General features: G+C 45.4%; 1 protein-coding gene across 1 annotated transcript; it reads right to left on the bottom strand.

Annotated features, from left to right (window-relative positions):
* Window positions 1-2,071: 2,071 nt before the first annotated feature.
* Window positions 2,072-13,857, bottom strand: galnt12 (UDP-N-acetyl-alpha-D-galactosamine:polypeptide N-acetylgalactosaminyltransferase 12). The gene is made up of 10 exons (XM_083680489.1): window positions 12,913-13,857; window positions 12,099-12,268; window positions 11,512-11,701; window positions 11,160-11,345; window positions 10,939-11,056; window positions 10,138-10,314; window positions 7,412-7,543; window positions 7,129-7,242; window positions 6,304-6,459; window positions 2,072-5,214 (listed from the first exon to the last, which is right to left on the bottom strand). Exons 1-10 carry the CDS (start codon window positions 13,263-13,265, stop codon window positions 5,077-5,079), a joined length of 1,734 nt encoding a protein of 577 aa, XP_083536615.1. The 5' UTR covers window positions 13,266-13,857; the 3' UTR covers window positions 2,072-5,076.
* Window positions 13,858-13,993: the final 136 nt, after the last annotated feature.

Below are 13,993 nucleotides of genomic sequence, written 5' to 3' on the forward strand. Positions count from 1 at the left end.
GTGTGCAATTCTGTTTTGAACTCTTGTTGTACAAAAATGCAACCTTTAATGCTGTTTAAATACCTTGTTTCCTTGTTCCCCAGGAAACAGGAATTCTATGAGATCAGTGTTCCATCCAAAGAACATATTTAAATGATGTAATAATATAAATGCACGATGTACATTATGCACATGGCGAACACTGATTAATAAGTAGTGTGTTCAGTTACATGATACCGTATAGGCAAATCATGATAAGGTATCAGCAAATCTTGTCCACTACCACAACCACATTCACCAGATCAAACTGGTGTACAGTATACGAATGATTCAATTTATTATTCAGTGAATTCTACGTCAGCCTGCACACAGACCTCACATGTTCATTGCACTTGTCTTGAAAACCTCCTGAAGTAAAAGTGTGTCATTCGATGTATGCTGCTGCCGCTGTGCTGCTGAGCTCAATTGGGTATTGGGGATTACATAAACAAAACTGACAAGCAGTGAAGAAATAGCCTGCATGTGTATAGAGTATGTCCCACTCCTATGGTTTTTCCCTCCCTGACAACCAAAGCCTGAGTATCTTGAAGGGGTTGTATGGAGTCTGATTTACATTATCTCAAAAGACACACTGTACAGTACGGATGTGGGTGACTATAGATGGTCGCAAAGGCATCACCATTCCACTATTCCATGTTGTAACAATGGTTTTTTGAGAGGGTTATTTTTTTAATTTTTTTTAATTTCCATGATTCCTGAGAATACTTAATTCTAGTATCACACATTCCATACAATGTCTCCATTGGCAGGAGACATTGTGAAGAGAATGGTAAACACAGCAGCAGCTACAAAGCACTCAGGGCTGCTCTTTCGCAGAGCGACGTCTCGGCAGCATTAGCGCCTGTCAGGATGTGAAGGGTTCCAGTGAGCTCTTTTCCGAGAGCGTGTCATTCTGTGTGAGAGAAGCAGCAGCTCGACTCCAGGGTTGTGTTGAGTACAGTGAAATGCTTCAGACTGTTGCAGACAGATTCACCATGCTAAAAGAAAACTGTTCTGTATGTTACGTCACGGTGAGAGAATCACTCGGTTATGTTCATTTCTATCGGCATCAATATTTCCACGAACACAACAGTCCTTTCTACATTTCTGTGAGGGCAAAGGCAGAGAAATAGCACTACCAACCGTTGATAATATGCTACCATTCTGTTCTCCAAATGACACAAGAATCCCAGCTGTCCTACTATGTCCCATCTATCTGCAACATTTCTACTCTTCAACAGTCGCCAAGTCCCTGTGTGTCAGAGAGGAGAGACAACGCCACCGTTGTCTTCCTCGCCTGATGAGAGGCTCACATCTGCTCTTTTATGTCACACTTTCCCCTCAGAATGCTCTCTCCTTGAACAATCCGCAGGTCTCCCCCAGTTTGTTTGCGCAGAGCAGAGAGAGCGCAGCTATAGGGGCCTAATCCTCCCTCCCTCTGCTCGAGAGAGAGAAGCAGGCAGATGACACCACACAAAGCAGGGCCCACGCTCAGAGTAAGAAAAACAGCAGAGCATCATGAATGAGTAATTGAGGAAGACTGCGGGGCAACGCTGAGATGCAAGGGGAACAGAGGGACTTGGCATGAGCTCGACGTCTCCCCATCACTCAGCAGCTGGTGGTTACACCAATCAGATATGGTTTGAACATTCTCTATCTATCTCCAATATGGATGAGGAAAATGGATTAACAGTCAGTCTATGCGAGCACGGATGTGGGCGAGTCATATTGAAGTGGAACTTGGAATTCTTTTTGGATACAAATAGTCAATGTTGTGTGTATTTGGGTGGTGAATGAAAGTAGCCTATAGTGAGTACTCTAAATCATGCCTCTTAGAACAGTGTAGAGATAACTGAATTGATCTGAAATGCAGGAGTGTACTACTGTATATATTTTGTATTCCAAACTTGATGTGAGCAGCAGCTGCATTGTGAGTCAATGAGTAAATACACACAACATGCATAAATATGTACACGGTATACAGTATAGTACATTACTTAAAGTGTTAACTGTATTCATGTGAAATGCAAAAATTATAACATATACATTATTCAGAGATGAACATTTTTATTCAAAGACTTGTTCAGCATTCTTCATTAGGAGTTAAGGACTAGGGAATGGTACAGTACATCATGAATACAATGTCTTCAAATCTATTCCATTTGATGGACATATCCTAAAAATACCAAAATTGTCTCAGTATCAAATCCTTCATTTCCTGATGATGGTTAAGGCCACTTGTATTATGAACAGCATAAAGACCCACATAACATGGAGTCTAGTTCCAGCATGTTGATTGACAAATGCCATAACTTGAGTTTGTGAAATTCTAAGTGAAGGAGAATATCAAAAATACTCTTCACAGAGAAACATCCTTGACCGCTGTAAGGAGAAAGAAAAACAGCATTGCAAAGTGCATTATGTGAGGTGTGAGTGGAATGAGCTGCTTAACAGAGTAAGGTGCTCCATACAGACATACACCATCTGGCAAACTAGCGCAACATACCGCCATGATGTACGATGACACAAACGCTCTCATTCTAGAACTTGTCAGGAAGATATGATCCAGAGCAGCAAATGGCCAGTTGTTTTACTGTGGTTTCATACACCATATCAAATTGGCATACAACTTTCTTTTTTTCTTTTTAATGAAGCACATGACTGTTATAACAGATGGCTATGGGAACTAATCCAAATCCATCCAAATAATATGGGCAGCAAGCCTAATATGTATTACTGCTCACTGGCACAAGAATGTGTCTCAAACTGATGTAGAGCTGCCCGTAATCCAACCGCCAACACCAATGTGTAAGCCATCTTGATCTCATATCTTCCTATTCAAGAGCCACCTGAAATGTCTAAGCCTTCTTAGACTGTAAACTCCCGTTCCATAGAACTGTGCGTACGCACTGTTAAGGAAAATACATTCATAGAACTATTTTCAGGTTATACACTTTCATATGACTGATACAACTTGTGTAACTACTGTGATTACATTTTCTCTTGCCACACCTCTAAGGTTCTATAGCCATTGTTCTGAGAAGCACTGTATGATTTACCATATGAACAGCGGTGATCTCTGAGGGAGTGGTGAGAGAGAGCAATAATGGGGGGACAGGCGCATCCTGCCGATAGGTGTGAAATGTTGAACGGCGATTAATCAGTAGGAAAGCGCTGATTGATCAGTAAGAGAGTCTCACCATTGTTCATTCTCTCCCGCCCTTTCTCACGTAAGCACAAGCCCATCAGCCGATAGCCTTGGCGGCGCCTGGCATTATGTTCAAACTGTATAAAAGACAAACCTGATCATTGTCTCTTTAGACTTGCGCTGAACGGAACCCTGAATCTACGCTGGGCTGCTGTTACGCTCTTGTCTCTTGTTTGCAAGCAATAAATACCGGACTCATATATTGTGGCTACTCAGGACTTGTTTCTTGATTCTTACCTCCGAAGAGCTAAAGTACAGAGTGGTAAATCCTAGACTTCCACCACACCACAGCACACAAAGAACAATGTCCGTTTTGGTTATTTTCAGAGCCCTCGTAACTGCATATGACTGCCGGCGCGGGGGGGTGCTGGGGACGGAAGTCCCACTGCAACGACTGCATGACCACAGCTGAGGGAACGGGGATCGATAGCAGTAACCCACTAACCCTACATCTCATTACACCAGAATAATATATTCCATATTCACACGTAATCTCTTCTGTTCAATCAAATTAAGGGATACAAATTGTAATGGGTATTCATACATGGCTCTTTTCGCATCAGGTAAGGCACTTTCAATGCATATGGATTCAAAAGATGATAGGGCTTCCAAAATAAGCCATTAGTGTCAACGCTTTTTCTACATTTGTCACAGTTGTGATAGATAGTAAGTGGATCTGTTCAGTGTAGTAAGTGCTGAATCAGTAACTATAATAGCCCACCCTGACACCACAGGTGATTCACACAAGTAAACAAACATTGAGCAGATCTAGCCTTTCAAAAATCAACATGAAAGAAATTGAGCTAAATTATCCCGTACACTGTACGAGAATGGAGATAAAACAACCATACCGTACGGCGTACAATATGGCGGTTTTATCTCCATTCTATTTGGAGGACATCATAATCTCAGTATGGTTGCATTGCAATTGACAAGAAGTCACTTCAAACACATACACAAAAAGATAATCCTGCAGTGAAGTTGACACAGCTCAAGAGCTCAAGTCAAATGTTGTGATTGAAGATATTGCAGAACAGCATAAGACATGAGTTACTCCCATTATGAGTAGTTGAGGGTTAGGATGCAGGTCATATAAAATGCCATATTACGACGTAGAACATATAAACAAAGACCTTACATATTCTCAAAATACCTGAAAAATTAGACACCGATTTATATCCCCAAAAATTAGAACATGGTTGAGGGGAAGAATCAACAAACAAGATGGAAGCTTTGGCTCCCTCTAGAGGTTAGGGTCTGACATAATGAAACGCAATTTAGCCACATACAGTATTTCAATATCACTGCAATGCCCCAAAAATATCTGATACCGGCTACTAAGTGGTTATGGGTCAGAGAGAGGTATCTATTATGAAAATACAGGCAGGAGCAGGTCTCAGCCAGATGAACAGATCGTGTGTGTGTGTGTGTGTGTGTGTATGTGCACGCACACGCACGTGTGGTGCAATGAACCTCCAGTGGATACAGCCCAAATGAATGAAACATTTTTTTCCAGTTTTCCAGCATTTAAGATTCCCCCGGTTGTCATTATTCTCACCCGATCCTGCATGTAAAATGATATCAGAAGAACAGCAGTCCAGTCCATTCCAATGACCCCAGTTTCCAAGAATTTAAAAAAAACCAAAATAACGTCCGCCAAAACAAGGAGGACGAGGAGTAGATATGTTAATATTAGACCCATAAAGTCATCCAGCAACACCCCCAAACCTGCAATCTCAGCTCTAGGCCTCTCCTCAGGCGCCCGTCTCCTCAGCAGAAGGACAATGAGGACAGGTACCATTTCGGGGGTTGGGGGGGGGTTGAGGTTTTTGGTTGGCCCACCCACCACACTACGTTCTCTCCTCAAAGAACCACTTCTGGTGGGCGGAGTCAGAGCAGGGCCGCAGAGCAGGGGCGGGGCTGCCATTGTCAGTTTTGTCGACCGCCTGGACACACTTCTGGGTCATGACGTGGTAGAGCGTGCCGTTCTGAACAAACACAGAAGCACAGACAGTTTAACGGTGGGAAAGACTGTATAGCAGAGCAAGAAGAGCAAGACGTATTCAAAACTGAAGTGCGTTGTTGGTTGTCATCCATCCCTGATCTAATCAGATCTGGGGCATCAGGGAAATACCCAGAGGGTTGAAAATAGAAATGCGATGTAGAGAGCTGACAAGTGACAACATTATTACACTCTTTGATGAAGCAGAATGTTTATTCTGAAATACAGAATATAATTCTATACCATCACATTAAAATCCTCATGTTTGAATATGGAATAAGGAACAAGACATTCTCACAGCCTTCTGAAGCTCTCTCTCTCTCGTTTTTAAATTTTTAAATTAATGACATAATTGAATCTTGAAGATTATAACTCGAACGCCTAATGAGCTTCGTTCATCAGTCTTACCCCATCAGAATCCAAAAGATAAGCTTGCTTTACTCTTTACTTATTTTTTTTTTTAAACAATGTAATTGTAAACAAACACTGTGTAGCTTGAAAACATGGTTAAAAAATTCATCTCATGGACATTCAGTCCTTGCATCTATAGCTTTGCCTATGAATTTGAGTGTTTACATTTCTCCAGCCCCGTACCTCAGCGGTTTACCAAACAAGTAGCGGGGAGACCGCTTTATTGTTATTGTTTGAATCCCAGATGGCCCAAGCGACAGCATTCCTGGAAATGCCAAACACACCCTTAACAACCACCAGATCCTTGTTCTTGTATGATTTATTGCGCCCACCCTACCGGAGGGGAAGACTGGTTGTCAGGGGCTGATACTGAGAGAGGGCTTACTATCAGCGTTGGGAAGCCTCCCTCTGAGCATGCTCAGAAGCCTCCAGGCCATTCAGTCAAAAAACTCAGCAGAACAGAACCCCTCACAGACTGGGCCCCCACCCCCAGTCCAAAAAAACAATATTTACTGTAAGTCCAGGCTCCTCCCGTCTACCACACCCCCTCTACAACATTCTCTCTTTCTTCCTCCCTCTTTCTAACTCTCTCTGCCACTTCCTTGTTTCATCCTCCCCACCCCACAATTCCCTCCGGGTCACCCCCTGTCCCCTTGTCCCTCACCTCTCTGAAAACAAACTTCTGGTCTTCGGGGATGGGCTGGCGGGGTCTCCTACACAGCTGCACAGTCAGGTAGGTGGAGATGCCATCGCCCACAGCACACCCCGCAGGCTCCCTGGTGTTATAGCGGATCTCACTATCCGTGGAGTGTTCGAAGAACTGCAACAGGAGAGATTCAGGGTGAGACCAGCAGAGCGTGCCTGTGTGTGGGTCTGTGTCAGCAACAGCATGGGCTCCCACATGGATACCCAGAAGGGTGCAGAAATAACAATGACATTTCAGTGGGGGCTCACTAAGGGTTACCGGGGACGACCACACAGGACATACATTTTGAATAATACTCATTTGTAAGCCATTGTGTTCAAATATCATTTCTTAACTCATCATTCTACAAACAAGAGCCACTATCCGACCCACTACACAACCCAGCCTGTTAGGTCAGAGGCCAAATGACCAAAGCTCCAGGCAATATAAATAGTATTTGCCAGAAAGCACTGCGAGCATTGTTTCCCATGGCCACTGATGAGATGTTACAGCAGTAACAGGCGGCCCCAGGCTTTTACTTATACAGTCATAATATAGCACCAGCACTTTGATATGAAGGCCTCCGTTGTGACCTTGTTTAAGCTGAGGCCTGTGATTTATGACTCTGATTAATGCCGTGTTATGGAGATGAAACGACCAGAGGGAGGGGGAGGTGGGAAGGGGGGGGGGGAGCAGAGTAGCCTTCCAAACTAAAACTATGGTACTAGTATGCTACTATGGTAGCAGCTTATGCACTGTGGTCATTTGGTTCACTATAACACATGAACATGCAGGCCCATCTACCTGGTTTTGGCCCATCCCATGACAGGGGTAGAGGATGATCCTATGGCCAACGAGGTTATGGTCGTCAGGGGGGTTGTAGTCAAAGCAGTAGTTAGCCATTCCTTGATTCTTCAGCTAGAAGGAAACGAGATGAAACAGAACTGTGAAAGTCCAGGTAGTGATCCGAGTGTGGAGAATACAGGGATTTGTGCATTCAAATGTCCTATGATGTACAACACGATCCTAATTATTACAGAGGGGATATAATGGGGTTTCTAGAGCGAGGTTCCCCGATTCTCCTCACCATTCCAAACTTCCCAGGCCGGTCCTCTGGGACGTGGATGTCTGGGTAGATGTTCTCCAGGTACCACTTGAAGTCCTTGCATCCCAGCTGCTGCCTCAGCTTCCTCCTGGCCGTCACGTCTCCAAAGGCCTCCTGAAAACAACAAGACGTGGAGTTTCAGTTCCACATCAGATTCTTTCTATTCTGCGGACTTATATACAGTAATCATGTGCGTGAAATTCATATTATATTCATGTGAAAACATGATTAAAGAGTCATTTGAATTCATTTCAACCCCATGCTGACGTGATGAAAACAACAGTTTGAATGGCGTGTCTTTCTGTGCCTCAGGCATCATCTCTGCAATGGCAGACAACAGCACCATCTATAGTTTCTCCCACATTTTCACACAAAAACATTGCCACACACACTAAAAATGTACAAAAACATTGCCACACACACTAAAAATGTACAAAAACATTGCCACATACACACAAAAAATGTACAAAAAAGGGCATTGCAGCTGTTGTATGTGAGCCTGTTGATGCGTGTGTATGTATGCGTGGTTATTATGATCTGAATCGGCACGCTCCACAGGGAACATTACTACTTGTGAGTTACAGCCCACAGAGGACTGACGGAGACACGTATTTGTGTGCAACATCTGTTGGAAACAACCTCCCTGTTGGAGGGTGGGTTTTGCAACACCACAGGATGATGGATGGCAGTGCCGCGCGTGAACGCACCTCTAATTGGCCGTTCATCAATTTAGTGCAGGGTGGGGGGTGGGGTTGGGGGGTGGGGGTGTGAGGGGTGTGGGGGGGACAGGATCTATCAGGTAGACGCTGTGGTCAATAGGAGGCCAGTGGAGAGCAGTAAGGGCCACAGGCTCCGGGGTGAAGTTGCCCTGGGGCTTGGATACAGGATCAGCCCGCCAGATCCTAACTTCAGCCATTAACTGGGAAAAATGCAGACAGCAACCTCCACTCTAAATAAGAGATCTTATGGGCAGAGCCAGACCGATACTGGATTTTCGGGTCCGATACCGCTGCAGATTTATGGGGGGCAAAATTAACCGATAACCGATATATCTTCATTTTTTTTTAAAATAAAAATATGATTCCCAAATTAGTAAGGCTATGTGCCAACTGCATTAGGCTACACTCATAGTTCTTCAATTTGTACCCTATTTTGATGTGTTTAATGATGACTCGGTGTCACCTCGAAACTCCTCAACAATCTCTATGGCAAGAGCCATCTTTCACCGTAGTTTCGTCAAAATTGGGCCAATCAGTGTAATTTCGTAAATGTCACATCTGAATGGCAAGACTCGTCATTCACCCAAGTTTCATAACAATTGTCCCAGTGGTGTCGGAGAAAAAGCTTGTGACATACGAATGAACAGAGACCAATGATAGTCCCCTCTCAAATTTCATGGTGGGGGACAATAATAACTGTGTCTCTGCATGCCAAATAACTCTCTTGTTCAGTAACATTTCAGTTAGCAACTATGATCATTGACTGCAGTCCAATGAGCTCAATGTAAAAATCCATACATGTATATATTTTGCTCCAGAAAAACCCAATTACACAGATTTTCGATCATTTCGGATGTGAGGCTGACGCACATCTCCGGTGCATTATCAGACAGAGGGAGTAAGAGAGAGACAGTGTGACAATGAGATAGAGAGACAGAGAGAGGGAGGGGGAGAGAGAGAGAGAGAGAGAGGGAGGGGGAGAGAGAGAGAGAGGGAGGGGGAGAGAGAGAGAGAGAGAGAGGGAGGGGGAGAGAGAGAGAGAGAGAGAGAGGGAGGGGGAGAGAGAGAGGGAGGGGGAGAGAGAGAGAGAGAGAGGGAGGGGGAGAGAGAGAGAGAGAGGGAGGGAGGGGGAGAGAGAGAGAGAGAGAGAGAGGGAGGGAGGGAGGGGGAGAGAGAGAGAGAGAGAGAGGGAGGGGGAGAGAGAGAGAGGGAGGGAGGGGGAGAGAGAGAGAGAGAGAGGGAGGGAGGGGGAGAGAGAGAGAGAGAGAGAGAGGGAGGGGGAGAGAGAGAGAGAGAGAGAGAGAGAGGGAGGGGGAGAGAGAGAGAGAGAGGGAGGGGGAGAGAGAGAGAGAGAGGGAGGGAGGGAGGGAGGGGGAGAGAGAGAGAGAGAGAGAGGGAGGGGGAGAGAGAGAGAGGGAGGGAGGGAGGGAGGGGGAGAGAGAGAGAGAGAGAAAGAAAAAGACATGTCCAGAGTGAGTAAGTGGGAGAGGGAGACATAGTGGTGTTTGTGGCTGATAGAGTTCTTCCTGGCGCTGTCAGGTTGGCACACCCACCCCCTCTTAAGAGAGATGAGTGCCACCTGATCTGTGTTTTGAGTGCACTCTCCCCTTAATGACACGCCCTGGCAGCCAGGGCACCTGGGCTGGCGTAGGATGCCGGGAGGCCTCTCACCGCCTGCCTCAAGGGCAGGTGGGTGACACCCGCAGGCGCGGCGCGGAGCTGCGGCTCTTGATGGTAATCTCACACCGGATGCGGTGTGTCACCTTGGGCGTCCGCTCCTCATGCAAGCGTCACTCAATCAGGGGAGCGTTTACGGAGCAGGGAGCGCTGTGTGTGTGTGTGTGTGTGTGTGTGTGTGTGTCTCCTCAAAAATGAAAAGATGTGATTAATCAGTCAGGGCATTTTCCAGTAGAGTACCACTGGAACAGAAACGAAGAGCCTCAAAGGATATCTGTGTACGCATGCATGCTCACACACACCTACACCTACCAGACGTGCATGGGGGTTGCGGTGGTAGTACAGCTCTTTGTAATCATCCATCCAGACCTCTGCAGCTCTGACACTGTTGGCCAGGGCCTTGCTCCGCGAGTAGGGGGCCTTCTTGGGGAAGACATGGCCCACGTGGGAACAGGGGTGGATCTCCAGGCTGCCCCCGCACTGCCAGATCTAAGTAACAACAACACAAGGATATGATTAGCTACACATTCATTCATTCAATACAATGGACATCTGTGTGCCTTTTGTTGTTCTTGTGGCATCTTTGGCTTCTTTAAAACAGGAAATATCTTGATCAAATCAGAGACTTGGGCTGAATCAAATTATTCACAGATATTTCGGGAGAGCTTCACATAACAGCTCGGAATATGTGGGTAACAACTTGGTAAGAACCATGGTACTGTACTGTTACCAGTAACCAGTATTTACCTGTAGTTACCAGTAACAAGTAGACAATCTTATTAACAAAGTTATTACCATGCTATAACCCACTTATTCCAAGCTGTAATGTAAAATGCTACCAATATTTCTTCCTCCTTGTATTGCTTTTTGCAAAAGCTCTTCAGTGTGACTATGATCAGGGAAAGAGAAGCTGTTATTGTTTTCGATCCTAAAACCCCACAGATGTGACCCAGTTTTCCCGTAGTTTGTGACTGAATACAGTACGGTATGTCAAATATTACAGCCTTGTGCGAATCACTACACATATTTCACATCAATATGAAGACCATCAGTCTTAACTTAAGCAGCAGTCAAGGAAAGGTATGGTCAGACGTCACGCTCACGCTCACTCACCCTGAAGGAGAACTCCAGGTTCTCTCCACCCCACACCTCCATGCCTGTGTCGTATGTGCCCAGGTATTGGAAGTACTTCTTACTGACAGCAAACAGCCCACCGGCCATGGTGGGAGACCTGGGACAAAAACAGACATAGCACATCATTAACACAACACTCACAATTTTCGAGACCGGACTGCCTCTCTCCAGAATGCAGAGGGAGCTGCCAGTGACATCACCTGATGACATCAGTGGGAGAGTTCCGGCGCTTCTGCTCGGACTCCGGCACTGGGTGCCACGTGAAGACCAGCCGCCAATCAAACCCTCCGATCTGGGGTTCCCCAGGGTTGCCTAGATACTGGAAGGTGTTCCAGTCGATCACATCAATGACAGGACACACCACAGCAGACGGCGCCTCCTTTATCCTGGGGGAGGGGAGAAGAGGGGCGGAGTTAGGCACAGGGGATGGAGGTCACAGTAAAACTGTGGGTGTGCTTGATTGGTATGTTCTCACCTGTCACTGACAGGTGAGAACATATTTTCTTCTTGCCAGTTTCCTCATACATCCTTTTGAACATCACAGTTTCTCACCTGTGGAGCAGGGGCTCCAGCCAGCCCTCGTGGCATTCACAGTGGCAGTCGAGGAAAGTCAGCACGTCACCCGAGGTGATGGAGGCCCCCAGGAGCCGAGCTCGCACCAGACCCTCCCTCTTCCTGGCTCGGATCAGACGAACCTTCTTCAAACCAGAGATGTAGTTTTCTAAAGGCTGCTTCAAATGTTCTGCGGGGGACAAACAGTGTCACTGATTTGAAGGATAGGACTGGAGTTGCCTATGCCTGGCCTATCTGTCCACTTTGATTGGGTGTGTGCATCATCACAGGGTGGTGCTAACCGGTGTTCCTGCTCACGGAACTTAGCTGATAATGTGACGTCATACAACCAATCACTTGACAGTATTTTCCCAAAGGCCACAGTTTAGAGAATATCTGGGCATCACATACCGAGTCATACGTAACAGAGGGGTAATATGTGAACTATGAGTGACGGCCACATTCATTCAAATTTGATCCTGCATATTTCATCAGATATCGGCTTTCATTTGCATTTCGTCAGTAAGGACGGCAGGTCACCAGCCAGGCCGGACTGTGTCTGTCTGTCTGTCTGTCTGTCACTGTACCTCTGTCACTGTAGTCATCCACCAACACCACCTCTCGTAGCAGGATGTCAGGCGAGGTCTCCAGGACACTGTGCACTGTGCGAAGGAGTGTTGACCACGCCTCGTTATAGAAGGCTATCACCACTGAGGTGGTCGGCAAGGACCTGTAGTCATACTTCAAGTCCTTGCAACTAGAAGAGAAGAAAAGAAAAAAAAAAAAATGTCAGTCCTTTGTTTTGAACTGTTGTTGGTTACCACTCCTCTTGGACGTCTGATGTATGAACATTAATGGGGTTACGATTGTTTACACTTGGCTGAGTTGACAATGAGTCATTTTAAGTGCAGACATGATTATCAGAAGGGGAAAAAATCTGGAGACCCGTATCACAAAGATGTGTAACAAAAGATTAATATGGGCACAATTACTAGCAAATCCAATGCAAAAAGCCACAATGAACACTGTGCAATAAATGTAGGCTACTCCCTTCCTACTACAATGAGTGACTTTATTCAAAATGATTCCAGTCAAGAGGAAGAGCTTTGGAAGTGATTATCATACATGTTGGTCAACATCACAAAATAATGCATTGCCTTGCCTGTTATTCTGGCATTTAGAAATGGTTAAAGAGCAGAAACCATCTTGACAGCTCTTTCGGGAGTAGCCTAGTGACGTGACTTTTGTGAGAGTATACCACCATGGCATCTAATTATCCACGGGTAGTTACTGTTGCACAACACAAGTATGATCAGCATAGGTGAACATTCTGAATTTATTTCACATGAAAATAGGTAGAAAACAAATACAACATTCCATTCAAACTCACTGTCAACTTACAGTGGATTCCACCTCTCAGGTAGTCTGCGATGGAGTGAGATCATATCACTCACAAACGAGTTTATCTGGTGCATCTTCATACCCTCTGCTTCCTTCTCCTTCTCCTCTCCTTTAAGATTCAATTTGACTGCTCTCCCCATTTCACCCTGGGCATTTAAATCCAAGGTGGGTTTCTCATATACAGGCTTTTTAAGCATTTCATTCTCCAAATCTTGTTCTGTAGGGGCTTCTCTTCGATTGGTCCCAACTATGTTGCTTGTATTATGTCTATGAAAGATGAAATATCCGACTAGAGACAATCCAAAAAAGCATATTAAAAACTTCGGCCTGATCCTTCGCCCGCAAAGTGCCATCGTGTCGCTCTCCTCTTCCTCTCTGTTTAAAAGGGTACGTTTAAAAGCAGCCGGCAGCCTCCGATAAGCGATACTGCGATCATCAATCCACTAAATCGACTGTCAGCCTCTGTAAACAACTTTACGAATTCTAAGAATCCTTATTGTGCTTCTTCAATCGACTTTCTAGTAGTCATGTCATTTCAAACTACGAAAAAACCCTATTTAAACCACTTTAAAAGTTGTTTCCAGTCGTCGAGCGTTTGAAACAGCTGTAGGCTGCTGAAACAACCCGCTCTGCGCAGCGGCGTTTGACGACGCAGAAAGCGGGTTTACGCCAGGTTCGATTAGCTCTCTCTTCGGATTAGCACTCAGGGGTAAGATAAAATCCAGGTCAAATCAAAGAGCCTTGTCCAGTGCTTCATTCTGTGCCAGGACTAATCCAAATCCACTTTGCGCTCTCCTACTCGCTTCATCTCTGCGCAATTTCCTCGACCGCACATTACCTGGACACGACGGAGCACGTAGCGACTCTGCAGAAGTGACCCAGTCTCGCGCCTCACGACTTGTTGAAAGTGAAGTTCCAAAGCAGTCAGTGAGCAATCCTTTACCACTGTCACGAGTTGTGGAAGTCAACAGCGCCGCGACCGCGCCCCACAAACATACATTTCAGATAAAAATGATACATAGCAACATTGTTACAGCATTTTCGATTTCTCGTGTTTTATAATTATGGATAAAGCGGGTAT

The sequence above is a fragment of the Argentina silus genome (assembly GCF_951799395.1).
Source record: "Argentina silus genome assembly, chromosome: 11".
NCBI lineage: Eukaryota > Metazoa > Chordata > Actinopteri > Argentiniformes > Argentinidae > Argentina > Argentina silus.